The sequence below is a fragment of the Lontra canadensis genome, unplaced genomic scaffold (assembly GCF_010015895.1).
Source record: "Lontra canadensis isolate GAN:19392208 unplaced genomic scaffold, GSC_riverotter_1.0 scaffold77, whole genome shotgun sequence".
Lineage (NCBI taxonomy): Eukaryota > Metazoa > Chordata > Mammalia > Carnivora > Mustelidae > Lontra > Lontra canadensis.
Window position 1 is genome coordinate 5,600,138 of NW_022631071.1, and position 14,486 is coordinate 5,614,623.

Genomic DNA, 14,486 nt, shown 5'->3' on the forward strand with positions numbered 1-14,486 from the left:
ATGGTTTTAAACAAAATCCCTCTTCATTAACATACTAAATAAAATACAAAGTCACTTTAGCTATATTTGTGTTTATAAGTGTCCTCATTTATCTCAGATCAAGCCTATAAAGTTATTTCAAAATGTTTTAACAGTATCATAATTAGAGCATATATACACATACAATTTAAGAAATAAAACTTAAAAAAAAAAAAAGAAATGAAACTTTTTTAGGAAAGTCTCTATAGCATTGTAACAAGAATACCATGCCTAAATATCTAGAATATACTGGTCAAAATTCTATAAATACTTATGCTGAATATAAATGATACCAGTCTAAGTTATCAAAGAGGAAAGCAAAAACTTTTAAATGAAAATTGAAGCTGCAGAAAAACAAAAAGCAGTAGTCTTTTATGTTCTCAGTATTCAAATTCAAAGAAAAGAAATTCCCGTTCAACTTTAAGAAAACAAACAAAATAAAAAACAAAAACTAATAGAACAGCCACATCATTTGAGGACACATTAGCTAAATTCTGATTCACAGTTGTATATAAAGACTGATACTACTGTAAAATAGAATAGCTTACAAAATGTCTAATGCTGTACAAAGAATATATAGCAAGGAACATTTATCTACTCTGTCGCAGTATTTTGTCTAAGAGAGAAAAATGTTAAAAAGTTCATCAGGAAACTTAATGTGCACACTCAACTTACTGGTAACATTGTTTTTAGTCCTGAACGTAGGAATTCATTCCTTAAATGTATTCTAAAATCAAGCTCATAAGGTGAAGTGACAAGGGCATTTATAAACTGCATGCAGGCCACCTGCAATTTAGAAAGCAAAATTTGTTAAAAATTATTTTAAGTAATGAAATATTTACTTAGTGCATTCAGATCATTGCTTTTCTATTTACTAAAAACATACACACATATACAATAAAATATTAGAAGAAATGTATTTATACAAGCATAAGGATGATTATGACGTTACAGCATAAACAACAAAAGTCACTTTCTAATGTCCAGAATAATTCTAATGGTGTTATGATGGATGGTCAAGTATTGGTATGATTTGTTAAACAATATGAAGGAATATTAAACTCTGAAAAACTCAAAGTTCGAAAGATCTGCATATAGAGCCCTTTAAAAATATCATGAAATGGGTCTTTCCTATCCAACTGTCCTCAGAATACACTTGGCCTCAATTCCGTATGATTATAAACACTTTTCTAACATTAATCAAAACAAGTACCCTGATACTAAACAGAGAACAGTGAAAAGTTAGAGAAATTATTACACTAATTTATACTGTCTCCCTCCTATTATTGGGATGGACTTGCAAAAAATACAGAGTACTAAAATATATGATTAAGATGAATTAATTTACCAAATATAAAAATGAGTGCACGTGAATTTAGATCAACTAGAAGGCACTGTGACACCAATGCTAATGTACATTGCATGACAAAATGAAGATAAGGGCTTATTTTCAAGTGAAGGTGATTCATTAATTACATTGACACTGTAAGAAAGGTTTGGTTTTTCTTACCTTCTGATACTCAGTTTCCCTATTATAAAAGGGGACTTATTTTCTGGTAATTGCAAGCTAAAAGGGAATCAACAAAATACTAATTGCCAGGTGATCCATACATTATTCCTGATAGTATTTTTGGGAAATGCTGCTCAAGTCTAAGACAACTACCTAATAATTAACTGAGGAGCTACACATAAAATTGATTATTCTTAAAAGTATGCAATAAAAAAAAGTAAGCAATGAGTGAACTGTACAATGTTCAAAGAGCTAACTCTGAGGGGACTCCTGAAAATGCCAGATTTAGTAAAGATAGAAGGAGACACAAAAAATCAAAAGTTAGTATGAGAAAAAAATCAGCAAAAGAAAATATTTCAAATGTATTTTGACTTGACTTGTCCAGACCTATCATTATAATATTTTTTTCAAGTAGAAAGAAAAGATTAAAAGGTATATTTCTTTTTTATATATCTATCATCTTATGAATATCTTATGCATCCAAGCAGCTTTTAGGGAGACTTGTCCATCTACCTCATATTCAGGCTCAAAAATCAAAAGTAGCATGCTTTAAAAGTGATGACTAAAGTTGTTTCTAACATTACTAGATATCTAAAACACAATTCAACAATGTAGTCCAATGCCTATGAATGCTTAATGTCAATACAAAACACTAAGACTACTGATTAAATACTTGCCAAAACCAGGTATTATCTTTTATTTAAGACTAACTGTTTTTTGTTTTTTGTTTTTAAGATTTTATTTATTTGACAGAGAGAGAGAGATCACAAGTAGGCAGAGAGGCAGGCAGAGAGACGGGGGTTAAGCAGGCTCTCTGCTGAGCAGAGAGCTCAATACAGGGCTCGATCCCAGGACCCTGAGATCATAACCTGAGCCGAAGGCAGAGGCTTTAACCCACTGAGCCACCCAGGCACCCCAAAACCAGGTATTATCTTAAAAGACATTTCAGATAAGTTACTATGACACTTATACCTTAATAGATCACTTAACCATTCTATTTACAGCAAGAAAATACCTAAGTCTTTTTAGTTTCCATAGGCTTATATACTGTACATGTCCAGAGCTATATTATCGTCCCATTTGCTTGAACGATCCTTGTTCAACGTTACAACTATCACATGACCAAACAAGCCAAAGCACATGTCCAATCCAAAATTAATAGAGAGAAAAGTTGCCATCTGCTAGGACTGTTTTTGCCAGAAGATATTCTAGCTTAATGGCTTGTATTAATACCCTACAAGAGAACATTTCCATAAGAAACAAGTTAATGAATCTTAGAATTGTACCTTTATACAAAGTATTTAGATTAAAAGATGATATAGTAAGTCAATAAAATTAATGAATGTATCAACATCAAAATAACTTTACATTTAATACGAAATGTTGCAATGCTATTACTTACTTTACATATGATGTATAAATATATAACTGAATGCTAAAAAAAAGTTGGGATACACTTTGAAGCCAGTAATTTAAACAGGTAATGGCACTGGTTTATCAACGTACTATTTATTGTTTATCAAATTCTAACAGATATCTAATTAATTACAAATAAGATAAGCAGAATATTTATACCATCATGTCATTTTCCAACATTTTCTCCTATAGTGATACTCCTTTTGTTTTAAAGATTTTATTTATATATTTGAGAGAGAGCGAGACAGAGAACACAAGTGGGGGAGTTGGGGGGGTACAGAGGAAGAGGGGGAAGTAGACTCCCAGCTGAGCAGGGAGTCCAACCCAGGGCTTGATCCCAGGACCGTGGGATCATGACCTGAGCAAAAGGCAGATGCCCAACTGAGCCACCCAGATGCCCCTAAAGTGATACTCTTTTATAGAAATATTTATATTATATTTTAAGGTGGAGAACAAAAAAAAATCTTAATTATCTCCATTCCTTCATGCTACCACATAATCATTGTTCTTTTTAGAGGACAGAAATAAAATCAATCCAAAACCAAAATAACTGTCATTTACAAATACAAAATTAAATTTTAAAAATATAATTAGTTTCAATGTAAGAATATATCATTACTAAATTACAAACACTAAATACCCAATATGTAGAATCTGAATTCATAGTTAAATACAGAACCCCAAACTATTTTCTTCATCATCATCATTATTATTATACAAACAGTATTAGAGGCTTTATATAATTCACCATCTAGTCTCATCCTCATAAAAACCATACAAAGTCAGCATTACTATTATCCTTATTTCACAGATGATGAAGCTGAGGCTCAAAGCAGGTAACTTATACATGGTCACACAGTAAGGGGGGAAACTCATGATTCTCAACCATATCGTTTTACTCCAAATACAGAATAATTAAGTAGTATAATCCAGATGGCTCATTAACTCAATTCATAGATTCACATGACAAAAGATTTTAAGGATGGGTAAGATAAGAAAATTTAACTATTGCATCATGTTTAATACACTAGAAATATCCAGTTTTGAAACTGTAAGTTAATTAGAAAAATAGTCAACTAGTTTTTTAAAGATTTTATTAATTTATTTGAGAGAGAGCGTGAGTGAGAGAGAGAGAGAAGGAGCAGGCAGAGGGGGAGAGGAAGAAGCAAACTCCCTGATGAGCAAGGAGATCATCCAGGGCTTTGATCTTGGGTCTGGAGGCAGATACTTAACAGACTGAGCCACCCAGGCAGCCCAGCATACAATTATTTAACAATATACTGTCTAGTATATAAAATGGTTATTGTATATGTCATTTACATCTCTATTAAAAAGACAAAGTGGTTATCAAAATTCATAATGAAATGCAAAAGGAAAAAAAAAACAAAAAACAAAAAAACAGGAAAGGTAGAAAACAGTTCCTGAAATGTGTTACATTCCATTTCATGAAGTATGGGCAGCACCCTATTATCCAGAATAATGGTTTCTCACTCTCTTTTACATCCTGCCACCCCACTCCCTATTCAGCATACATATGCATGCAAATACACACACACACACACACACACTAGAGCTACGTTGTTCAATGCAGAGCCACTAGTCACAATGTAAATTTAGCTTAATTACAACTACTAACAGGAAAAATTCAGTTGCTCAGTCGCACTAGCAACAGTTGAAGTGTTCCACAGCCACATGTGTCTACTGGCTACCATACTGGACACCACAAATACAGGATACTGCAGAAAGTTTGATTGGATTGCACTGCACTGGAGACTTTAATGAGTAAGTCTTCTGGCCTAATATCTAAAACCTAGGCTCCAAAGAAGTACAAAACTCATTCCCAAATAATGAAGTCTTGAAAATTGGTAAGTTTAACTTCCAAGTATATATATCTTTAAAATTATTACTGTCTGCTTACAATGAAAACTCAGTTTGCTTTCAAAGAAAAAGAAAATCTAACCCCAGATATAGAAAACGAAGAATCGGGGTGCCTGGATGGCTCAGTGGGTTAAAGCCTCTGCCTTCAGCTTAGGTCATGAGCCCAAGGTCCTGGGATCGAGCCCTGCATCAGGCTCTCTGCTTGGTGGGGAGCCTGCTTGCTCCTCTCTCTCTGCCTGCCTCTCTGCCTACTTGTGATCTCTGTCAAATAAATAAATAAAATCTTAAAAAAAAAGAAAAGAAAAAAAAAAGAAAACAAAGAATCATGTGATTTTAAAGCAGAGTACTACTCAAAAATACTAAATACTCTGGTTTGATGTGCTTTTAAAGGTAAAGAAACTGAAAACCTAGAAAGATTAGTTGATTTGCCCAGGATCATATAGCTAATAATAAGCCATAAAGATAAGACTAGAACTTGTATCTCATGACTTTTAGTTTTGGATTCTTTCTACAACACTACAATGTACAAATCTGGCATTACTGAATAACATTTTTCCTTGTACTGGAAAGAAAACAAGTGCCCTTGAATTGAATATCACGAAGTCCACTATCCAGATTCTTTTTCTTGCTTAGTTTCTTTGTAATAGCTTTAAGTTTCAAAATGGTCTGCCAAACTTGTTTTAAATAAAGCTTCCATGAGAATTAAAATTTAAAATTCATAGTAAGTCAGTTACTTTTCTCCATTATCAATAAATACGGTAGCTAGGACCAAAATTTTGATTTCTAATCCCTAAAAATAGTAAGTTTTTTTATTTGCATTACAATGATCTCCATTTCTACATGATTAATCATCTACATTCTTTAGTCACAGGATGTTACTGTCCTCATCCTGGGGTATGGGATGTGATGCACAGTGTGAAGTATCACAAAAGAGACTATAAACTTTCTAAAGGCAAGGCTCCACATTTGTTTAGGGTTTTCTGTATAATCTCTAATTGTCCTCAATAACATGACTAAAATATAATGGGTAACTGGTAATTAAACATGTCAAATTTTATTGGCAGGAGACATATCATTACCAAAAAAAAATTGTATTCAGTTTCTTAGTTAAGTGGTAGAGAGGGGAACTACTTTAACACAAAACAGCTTCATAAAGTTATTGAGAAAATGCTAAAACCTTTTATTTTAACTTATCAGCTCCGAAAACTATGCAAGCATCTATCCATCTGTTTGATCACAATTCAAAGAGCTATAGAGTACAATAACTGCCAACTCCAGGGCATTCTCAGACAGACTATCCATACTGCCATTAGCTGTGACAAAGTGTGCTTTTAAAATTTTATTGACACTGTCACACAATTGACCTTATTAAGTACTTTGTTGACATTAACAAGGTCTTTATCTTAGCCCAGCAGAAGTTAGGAAAAAAGATGGTTTAAGTCAAATAAGTATCAACCAAGAAATATATAAACATATAGAGGGAGTTATTAATTAAGTCAAGAAATGGAGAAGGAGTTCAGGCAGGAGGAAGCCATGTACAAAGGTATGAAGGTAGAAGGATAAAACAGCATAAAATGTTCAGGAAACTGAACACAGTATGACTGGACCAAAAAGTATAAAGAGAAGAGTGGTGAAACATGAAGTGAGAGAGAAAACAACAATCAGATGATGAAGTATTTTGTGTAGACTAAGATTATACTTTTATCCTAGAAGCTATAGAAAGACTTTCTTGAATTTGAAGCAGTGATGTGACAAGAACTGCATTTCAGAAGTATAAGTCTGTGGAAGATGATTTAAAGGGGGCTATTTAAGAGTCCAGGAAAATGGCAAAATAATGAGACATGACAAGGCACTGAAACAAAGAATTGGCAGAAGAGGTGGAAGGAAAAGGATACCATACAAATGAACAAAAAAAAAACCCAACACTACAAAATTAGAATTGGTAAGATTTGGTAATTGAAGGAATGGTGAAAGGAGGAAGAGTAGATTCAAAGATGATTATTATGTTTCTGGTTTATGCAACTTGGAAGATAATGCTAAAGTTAACTAGGACTGGGAATACAAAAGAAAGGCAGGTTAAGATTGGAGAAGTGATTGGAGTCAGAAGGATAAGGATGAAGAAAAGGAAGATAAGTATAATTAAGGACAATACTGAATTTGAAATTCAGTCAGGAGACAACTGAACATATGGGGTCTGAGTTAGAAGGATTTCAAAAAGAAGAGTACATAGAAATTCATCACATAGAAGTGCTAGATGGAAGTCATAAGAATGGATGGGCTGTCTAAGGACAACATACAAAATGGGCAAAGCAAAGAACAAAAGAACTAAGCATCAGGCTCTTAGAAAGCAGTATATTTAAGGGCCAAGCATAGAGACAGAAGATTCAAGACAGAAGATTTTAAAATGTAAAATATAGGTAAAAGAAAAACAAGGAGAATTTAGTATCACGGAAGTTGAGGGAGGAGAGAGCTTTGTTAAGAATGAACAATAGTGTCACATGATACTGGAGAAGCCAATATGACAACTTAAAAAGGGTCTTGCTTTTTATATTATGGAGGTCACTAGTGACCCTCCATTAGAAAAAAGAAATCTTAGATTTGACAGTTACTCAACTTTGAAATAGATGTAAAATGAAAGGCATCCTTCTTTAAGTCAGAAGTTACTTTTGTAAGCACTTGACAAATGAAGATATTGCATAAATATACCTATACAACCCCCAATTATACTAATTCAACTTTTAAAATGGTCATAATTTAAAACTGTAAATAAATAGAACACATCTTCTTAGTGATATCAGATATTCATTCAACACTTACTATTTAACACACTCATCTACTTTTCCACAAATTTTTTCCTTATTCATAAGCTGCAGCTCCTTGTTTTACTATAAATGTACTGGTACCGACATGATAAATGTTTATCCAAGGCTACTTCCTCATATATGATGGTATAAGGACACTAGTAGCTAATTTACAAGTATGTTTAGAGTAAAATCTCAATACTTGAGAACCACTATGGAAAGAATCAAGCGACACAGAATGAGTCCATATATCTGAGGTTTTGTCTATGTAAGTAGCAACACATGTGTTTGCACAGAACACTTTCAGAAATGAATTAGATAATTCCCACATTCCTAAACAAAATATCCTAGATACAACTGTTTCCTTGCTGACTCAGGGCTGTGATTACATATGTGAGTTAGGGGCGCGTGGGTGGCTCAGGGGGTTAAGCCTCTGCCTCTGGCTCAGGTCATGATCTCAGGGTCCTGGAATCGTCAGGCTCTCTGCTCAGGAGGAATTCTGCTTCCCCTCTCTCTTCTGCCTGCCTCTCTGACTACTTGTGATCTCTCTCTCTCTGTTAAATAAATAAAATCTTTTTAAAAAATATGTGAGTTAGTGAGTTATGATGTAACACAGAGATGCCTTGCATGGAGCACTGGGTGTGGTACATAAACAATGAATTCCGGAACACTGAAAAGAAATTTAAAAAAATAAATAAATAATTTTTAAAAATTTTTAAAAAAAGAAGCTACTGAGATGTGTAGGGCTACTTGCTTAGTTTTGATAAGAAGAGGTAATATGTAGTGGTTAAGAGCATATAATCTGGAACCAGACTCCCTAGTGTCCAATCTGGACTTTTTTCTCCAAATTATACTGTGACCCTTGAAAAGTTATCTAACCTCTATGAGCCTATTTACTCATCTAAAAAATGGGGATACTACTATCTTTCTCATAGAACTGTTGTGAGGTTTAAAATGAGGCAACATATGCAAATTATTAGAATATTGGTATATGACTTATAAATGCTATCTTTAATTTCTCATTTTTATGTTGCCTGTAAGCCATATAGTTAAGCATTTGGGCATATAGGTTTGAAAAGAGAGAGAGATGAAATGGAATTACAATTATGAGGAATTGCTAGAATACAGCTGGATGATAAAGCTAGAAAAGCAATGAGAATATTCATGAGGAAGATAAAATATATGTGTCTGTACATATGCAAGTGTACATATGTATGTCTAAACAAAAATAATACTAGAAGATAGCCAAGGATAGACCAGAGAAAACAAAATATCCAAGAGGAGGACAAACGCATGAAAAAGACAAAAAAACAAAAGTAGTCCGAAGGAAAGAACAGGGTCCATAAAAACAAAGGCAGTAAAATTTTCAAAGAGGGAGGTGATTAATAGAGTTACATGATTAGAAAAAGGCCATTGGATTTTGAAATTAGAGGATCACTATCAACCTTTTTAAGAACTGAAAATGTTACGTTGTGAGAGTTAATTTAGGAAACACAGAAAACAATAGATGATTCTTTGAGAGACTGGGACTATAAAATAAGGAAGATGAGAGGCTAGTTTTAAGAATAACTGACATCAAAAGGTGTAGTATGGGTGAGCATTGGGAATGCATTAAGCTGAAGGGAAGTCAATGAAGAGAGCTTATGGAGATATATAATTTATTGTCTATTAGTTGAACTATTGAAGATAATGAAAATACTACCACAAAGACATAATTTTAATTTAAAGATGAGCTAAAAACCTCTGTAAGAAGTTAACAATATGTTTTAAAATTAAAAAAGAGAAAAATGCATATAGCTTTTTAAAAAAATATAACTAGTGCTATATTTTAATAGAATTACTTTTACTGTTTCTGTAGTATCCTGAGACTTCTCAAAATGTTATCATAGTCTCAGGAAGTAATTCTGTTAAAATACAGCACTAATTATATTTTAAACAACATTTTAAAATTATTTTAATAATAATTTTAAATTTTAATATTTTAAAATAATTTTAATTATTTTTTTTAGACTTTTGGTTTTCATTCCGTATTCTGAATATATTTTTGAACTTTTAGATGATATTTTTTCAATCACATTGACAGTCCAAATAAATAAACCCATGTCACAATTCTTGTTAAGAGTAACAGGCTCTATATATAACAAATTACTAATTGTTAGCTCATCAAAATAGGAAATTTCAAATTATGATTTGTATATGTTTGCATGTATAATCAGTATTCAACAATTTCTTGAATATCTAGCAAGATGTATGTAATTCTTCTATATGCTACCTGTCAACAATTTGCCATTTTATCATTCTATTCAATCCAATTTCTTGAAGGCTAGCAATTGTCATTTCTACCTTATTGGTTGGGGTGAACTACTCTACGGAGGGGTGTCATTTTAAAAGTCAGAAAATGCAGTATACAAATGTGGCATCATAAACACCTGGTTTCAAATTAGAGCTCTACCCCTCAACAGCTATGAGGTTTTGGGTGAGTCATCTGAGTGAGTAATGAAAACTTTGAATATATCTAAAATACTTACTTCCTCTTAAACATTGCAAGACAAGTAGAAACTCCTATATATGACTGAATGCCAGTGAAATTTAGTTAGGTAAGCCCAACTATAGGAAAAAGAACAAAGATTTCAAGAACTCATCTAAAAAGTACAGTTTTCCAATCTTTCAGTAGAGATATTAAAAATTTTGAGATAAATTTTATAATAAGTATATTAAAAAGGGGAAACAGTGATATAGGATACAAAGGGAAAAGAAAAATTAAATTTCCTTACTACTTGTAGCCCTTTCACAAGTCCTTAAAATGGGCAGAGTGACAGTCCTCTAGGAACTCAGCTGCCTGGATATTAATGCTCTGCTAAAGGCAAAAGGGAATCTTAGCTGACCCCCAGGATCTTGTAACCTTTAACATAAAAAAACTCCTTTAGAAAATTCCTTTATCATCCCCCAAGCATATGACCCACTGATATACGTTTGAAGGGTCTCATAACTAAGGTTTTATTAGATAGTAATAAATAACCTTTTCCTAACAACAGCTAGCCCCTTCAAGGTCCTGGAAACCTTGCTTCCAAAATTCCTTAGAGATTTATGTTATCCCTGACCCCCTCCGAACTTGAAAGTATATAATGGGCCACTTCTCATGACCCCAGTGCAGCTCTTTCTGCCCAGGGGTCCTATCCCCTTGCTTTAATAAAATCACCTTTTTGCACCAAAGACTTCTCAAGAATTCTTTTTTGGCCATGGGCTTTGAACACTAACATCTTTCCTACATCAATGATAGAAGGAAATATCCCAACTATTAAAAATGTGATATGATACAATGGATATAAAAGACACACCATAAGAGTTTATTCAAAATGATCATCATAGTTGGAGAAGTAACAATTAACAAAGATCCTTAAATATTTAAAGAGAGATTATAGTTTTGTAAAACTAGAGCATCCTCTTTGGACAAGCACTATCTCTTATAGTTTCAAACCCTGGCAAAACAAACAAACAAACAAACACCTAATACTTTATAATACAATAAAAAAAGGAGAAAGTAAATTGTTTTACATCAGATAAGAAATTTTAACATTTAAACACTCACTACTAAATAACTTGATAAAATTAAATGTGGAACCATCTTCTCTTTGATAAGAGGGCAGAAGGGAAGCTAAGGACAAAGCACAAGCTGATGCCCCACAAACCTCCCTCACCCACTCTCAGGTGAGATATGTGACATTCCTCAGGCATACCTGGCTGCCCTAAACTAAGGGAAGGAAAAAAAATGGTTAACTTATAAAGATTACAGTCCTGTAAGATAAGTATCTTCCTCAGTTTACAAATGTCTTAGTGATTTATAAGAAAAAGGCATTCTTAGCAATAACTTAATTTCTAGAAGGAAATGTAGAAAGAATTAAATGTCCTTATAACCTACAGGTCCTCTCTGGCATATGAAATTTCTTTCCAAAACCTGGCTTTTCCTCACCTCCCCGACTCCCAAGTATATAATCAGTAACCCTCTCAACCCAGGTACAGCATCTCTTTCTGCCCATGTGTCCTGTCCCTGTGCTTTAAAAAAAAAAACCACCATTTTGCACCAAAGACATCTCAAGAATTCTTTCTTGGCCATTGGTTCCAGACCCTATCAAACCTCACCTGTATTCCAAAACTACATCATCTCTGTTGAATGATACTACAGGAGTTTAAAAAAATAATTCAGAAAGAGTTCCCCATGGTGCATTAAATGGTAAACACTGTCTAAAAGAAAGAGATGAAAATTGAAGACCAAAAAACCTGATGTCAAATTCTGATTCTACCACTTACAAGCTATGTCAGCTTAGACAACTTATCTACTCTAAATAAACCTATTCATCTTATAAACAAAATGGAGATGATAACAGTGCCTGCACAGCTGGGTTGTTGTGAGAATTTAATCAGATAATACATGTAAGTTAAAATGCTTAGTCTATGATCTCTTACCATAAATATGGCCAATAAATATGAGTTCTCATCGTTCAAGAACAAAGTCATCTTTCATAAAATGGGTCATTTCATGAAACCATCTAAGAAAAGATAGTGAGTTTTGTCATTTTCTAACTAAGACGTTTAGGCTGGGTATACACAGAGCTATTAGATAGACTCTGACCAAAGAATAGCAATTCAGTCCCCACCTTATTCTGGTGAGTCAGACTTCTGAATGTTGTGTGATGGCATAAAGATATGCTTAGATTTCCTAAATTTCTAGAGTAAGCACAAAGACTTCATCAATATTTGTTAGGATAATACTATTGGCTAAACTTCTTCCTTGTTGCTCTGATTATTGGTAAAGTTTTAACTGTCATGGTTTATTTTTTTACTGAATACCATATTTATAGTAACCAGAAGTCCTTTTCCTAATTTTAAACAAGTTGTTATTCTAACAGATAAAACTTCTAGCTTTTATAAATGACCAAGCAATAGGAAGAATTTCATTTTTATGTTCCATTCTATTTAATTGATAGTAAAGAACGAGTTGGTGTCATACAAAATGAGTACTTTAAATATAAACCCCAGAAGCAACTAAAGACAAAACCAACTCACCTGTAATTGCAAAGCTTCATGATTTTCTAATCCTTCCACAATTGGTGAAAATCGTTCCCTATTATTTCTTTCTGCTGCTGTAGTTATAGCCCCTAGAAGTTTATCTAGACTATGGGGTGGGGGGGAAAGCAGAAATGAGAAATCCATCTTACACACACATGAATACGGGTTATCTCTTTCTTTCAGTCTTAGTTTCTTTCTGGCATTTGATGTATGTAGAGACCACTACAATTTAAGAGTTGTGTTCCTGGGTGCCTGGGTGGCTCAGTCGCTGAGCATCTATCTTCAGCTCAGGTCATGATCCCAGGGTCCTGGAATCAAGCCCGCATCTGGCTCCCCGCTCAGCGGGAGGCCTGCTTCTCCTTCTCCCACTCCCACTGCTTGTGTTCCCTCTCCAGTTGTCTCTCTCTCTGTGTCAAATAAATAAATATAACCTTTAAAAAAAAGAGTTCTGTTCCTATCCACATATTTCTACGAGTCAAATATTGATAGATTTAAATAATTTTAGGGCAGCAAAATGAAAACTCAATTATTTACATAAAAGAAACTTCAATTAAAAAACCTTGAGGAAAATAAATTTCCCGGGTAACATCTTTTAAAACGTATTTATTTGATAAATACTGAAATTTAAAATTCCAGGTTTGGTATTTCAGGTGTTAACATAAATATTAATAATGATTTAAGCATAATATGACATCTATGATTATTAAAACTTTATTCACATGTAAATAGACTGATTTTATAATAAAATACTAGAAAGAGCAAGTACATCTGAAACAACTTAAAAAAATCAACATTCTTTGAAAATGGAATAAGAAAGAAAGACTGAAAGAGTAAAGTCTAGGTAATTAGAGAAGCATCTATAATTACATAGCACAAGACAACTATTTACATGAACTAAAATATTGGAAACTATTGCTATACAGTGTCTGAATCAAATTAACCTCTATGCAGTATACTGTGTTTATCAAACTATAGCTACAACTATACCACAATAAGTTGTATTATATGAATTAAGTGTTGAAAATCCAATTGACAAGAAAAATATTTTTTACTCATATATAAACTGATTTTTCTATAAAACCTAAAGAATTCCTACTTTTGCATATGTTAGTTCATTCTTAGTTTGTTCTCAGTAAGGTAAGAGTTAATGCTCTCTGATAATATTTTTGTTTAGTGTTTGGCTTTTGGTCTCTGAGGACACTAAGCAGCATTAAGCAAGATCTCATGCTATTCTAATAGGTATGAAAAAGTCAATGTATTAGAATATTCTGAAATCTTTGCATAGCCTTGTTCTGATTGAAATTGAAATTATTACTGTCACACAAAATTTCAAAGAAATATTTTAGCTTGTGTCCTTAGCAGATATTTCACTCTTTATCACAATGGTTCCATACTAACTAGTTAATGACATCAAATCTGAAATTTTGCTTCTCAGTATTATTTCCTTGAAAAGGTATAAACTAAGGTACATTCAGCAACAATTTCTTAAAATTAACACAAACATGCACTTTGAATAAATGCAAACGGTCTTTTTGTTCTTTCTTTTTAAAAGGTTAGTTTACTTCCCTTTATACCAAATTACTTTATTTTTTCACTTATTACAGGCAGATAAAGTAAAATACTATTTTAAATAAAATAATAGAACAACAAAAGCATCTAGTCAATTCAGTGAGTTAAAGAAGTCAAATTTTATAATGAGCATATGCGAGGTGTGTGTGTGTGTCTCTGTATTCAGCCTATTTTTCTAACGATTACTTTACCTTCACTTAGGTAAAATTCTATTCATTCACTCTGAA

The 14,486-nt window shown here is 32.9% G+C and overlaps 1 protein-coding gene across 5 annotated transcripts in view; it reads right to left on the reverse strand.

Annotated features, from left to right (window-relative positions):
• DIAPH2 (diaphanous related formin 2) overlaps positions 1 to 14,486 on the reverse strand; it is a 1,009,576-nt gene that overhangs the window by 717,705 nt on the left and 277,385 nt on the right. For all 5 annotated transcript variants that reach the window (XM_032881800.1, XM_032881797.1, XM_032881801.1 and 2 more), the window contains 2 exons: positions 12,688 to 12,796; positions 694 to 804 (listed from right to left, as the gene is read on the reverse strand). In XM_032881800.1, the coding sequence (XP_032737691.1) occupies positions 694 to 804; positions 12,688 to 12,796 (220 nt within the window). The remainder of the gene's footprint in view (positions 1 to 693; positions 805 to 12,687; positions 12,797 to 14,486) is intronic.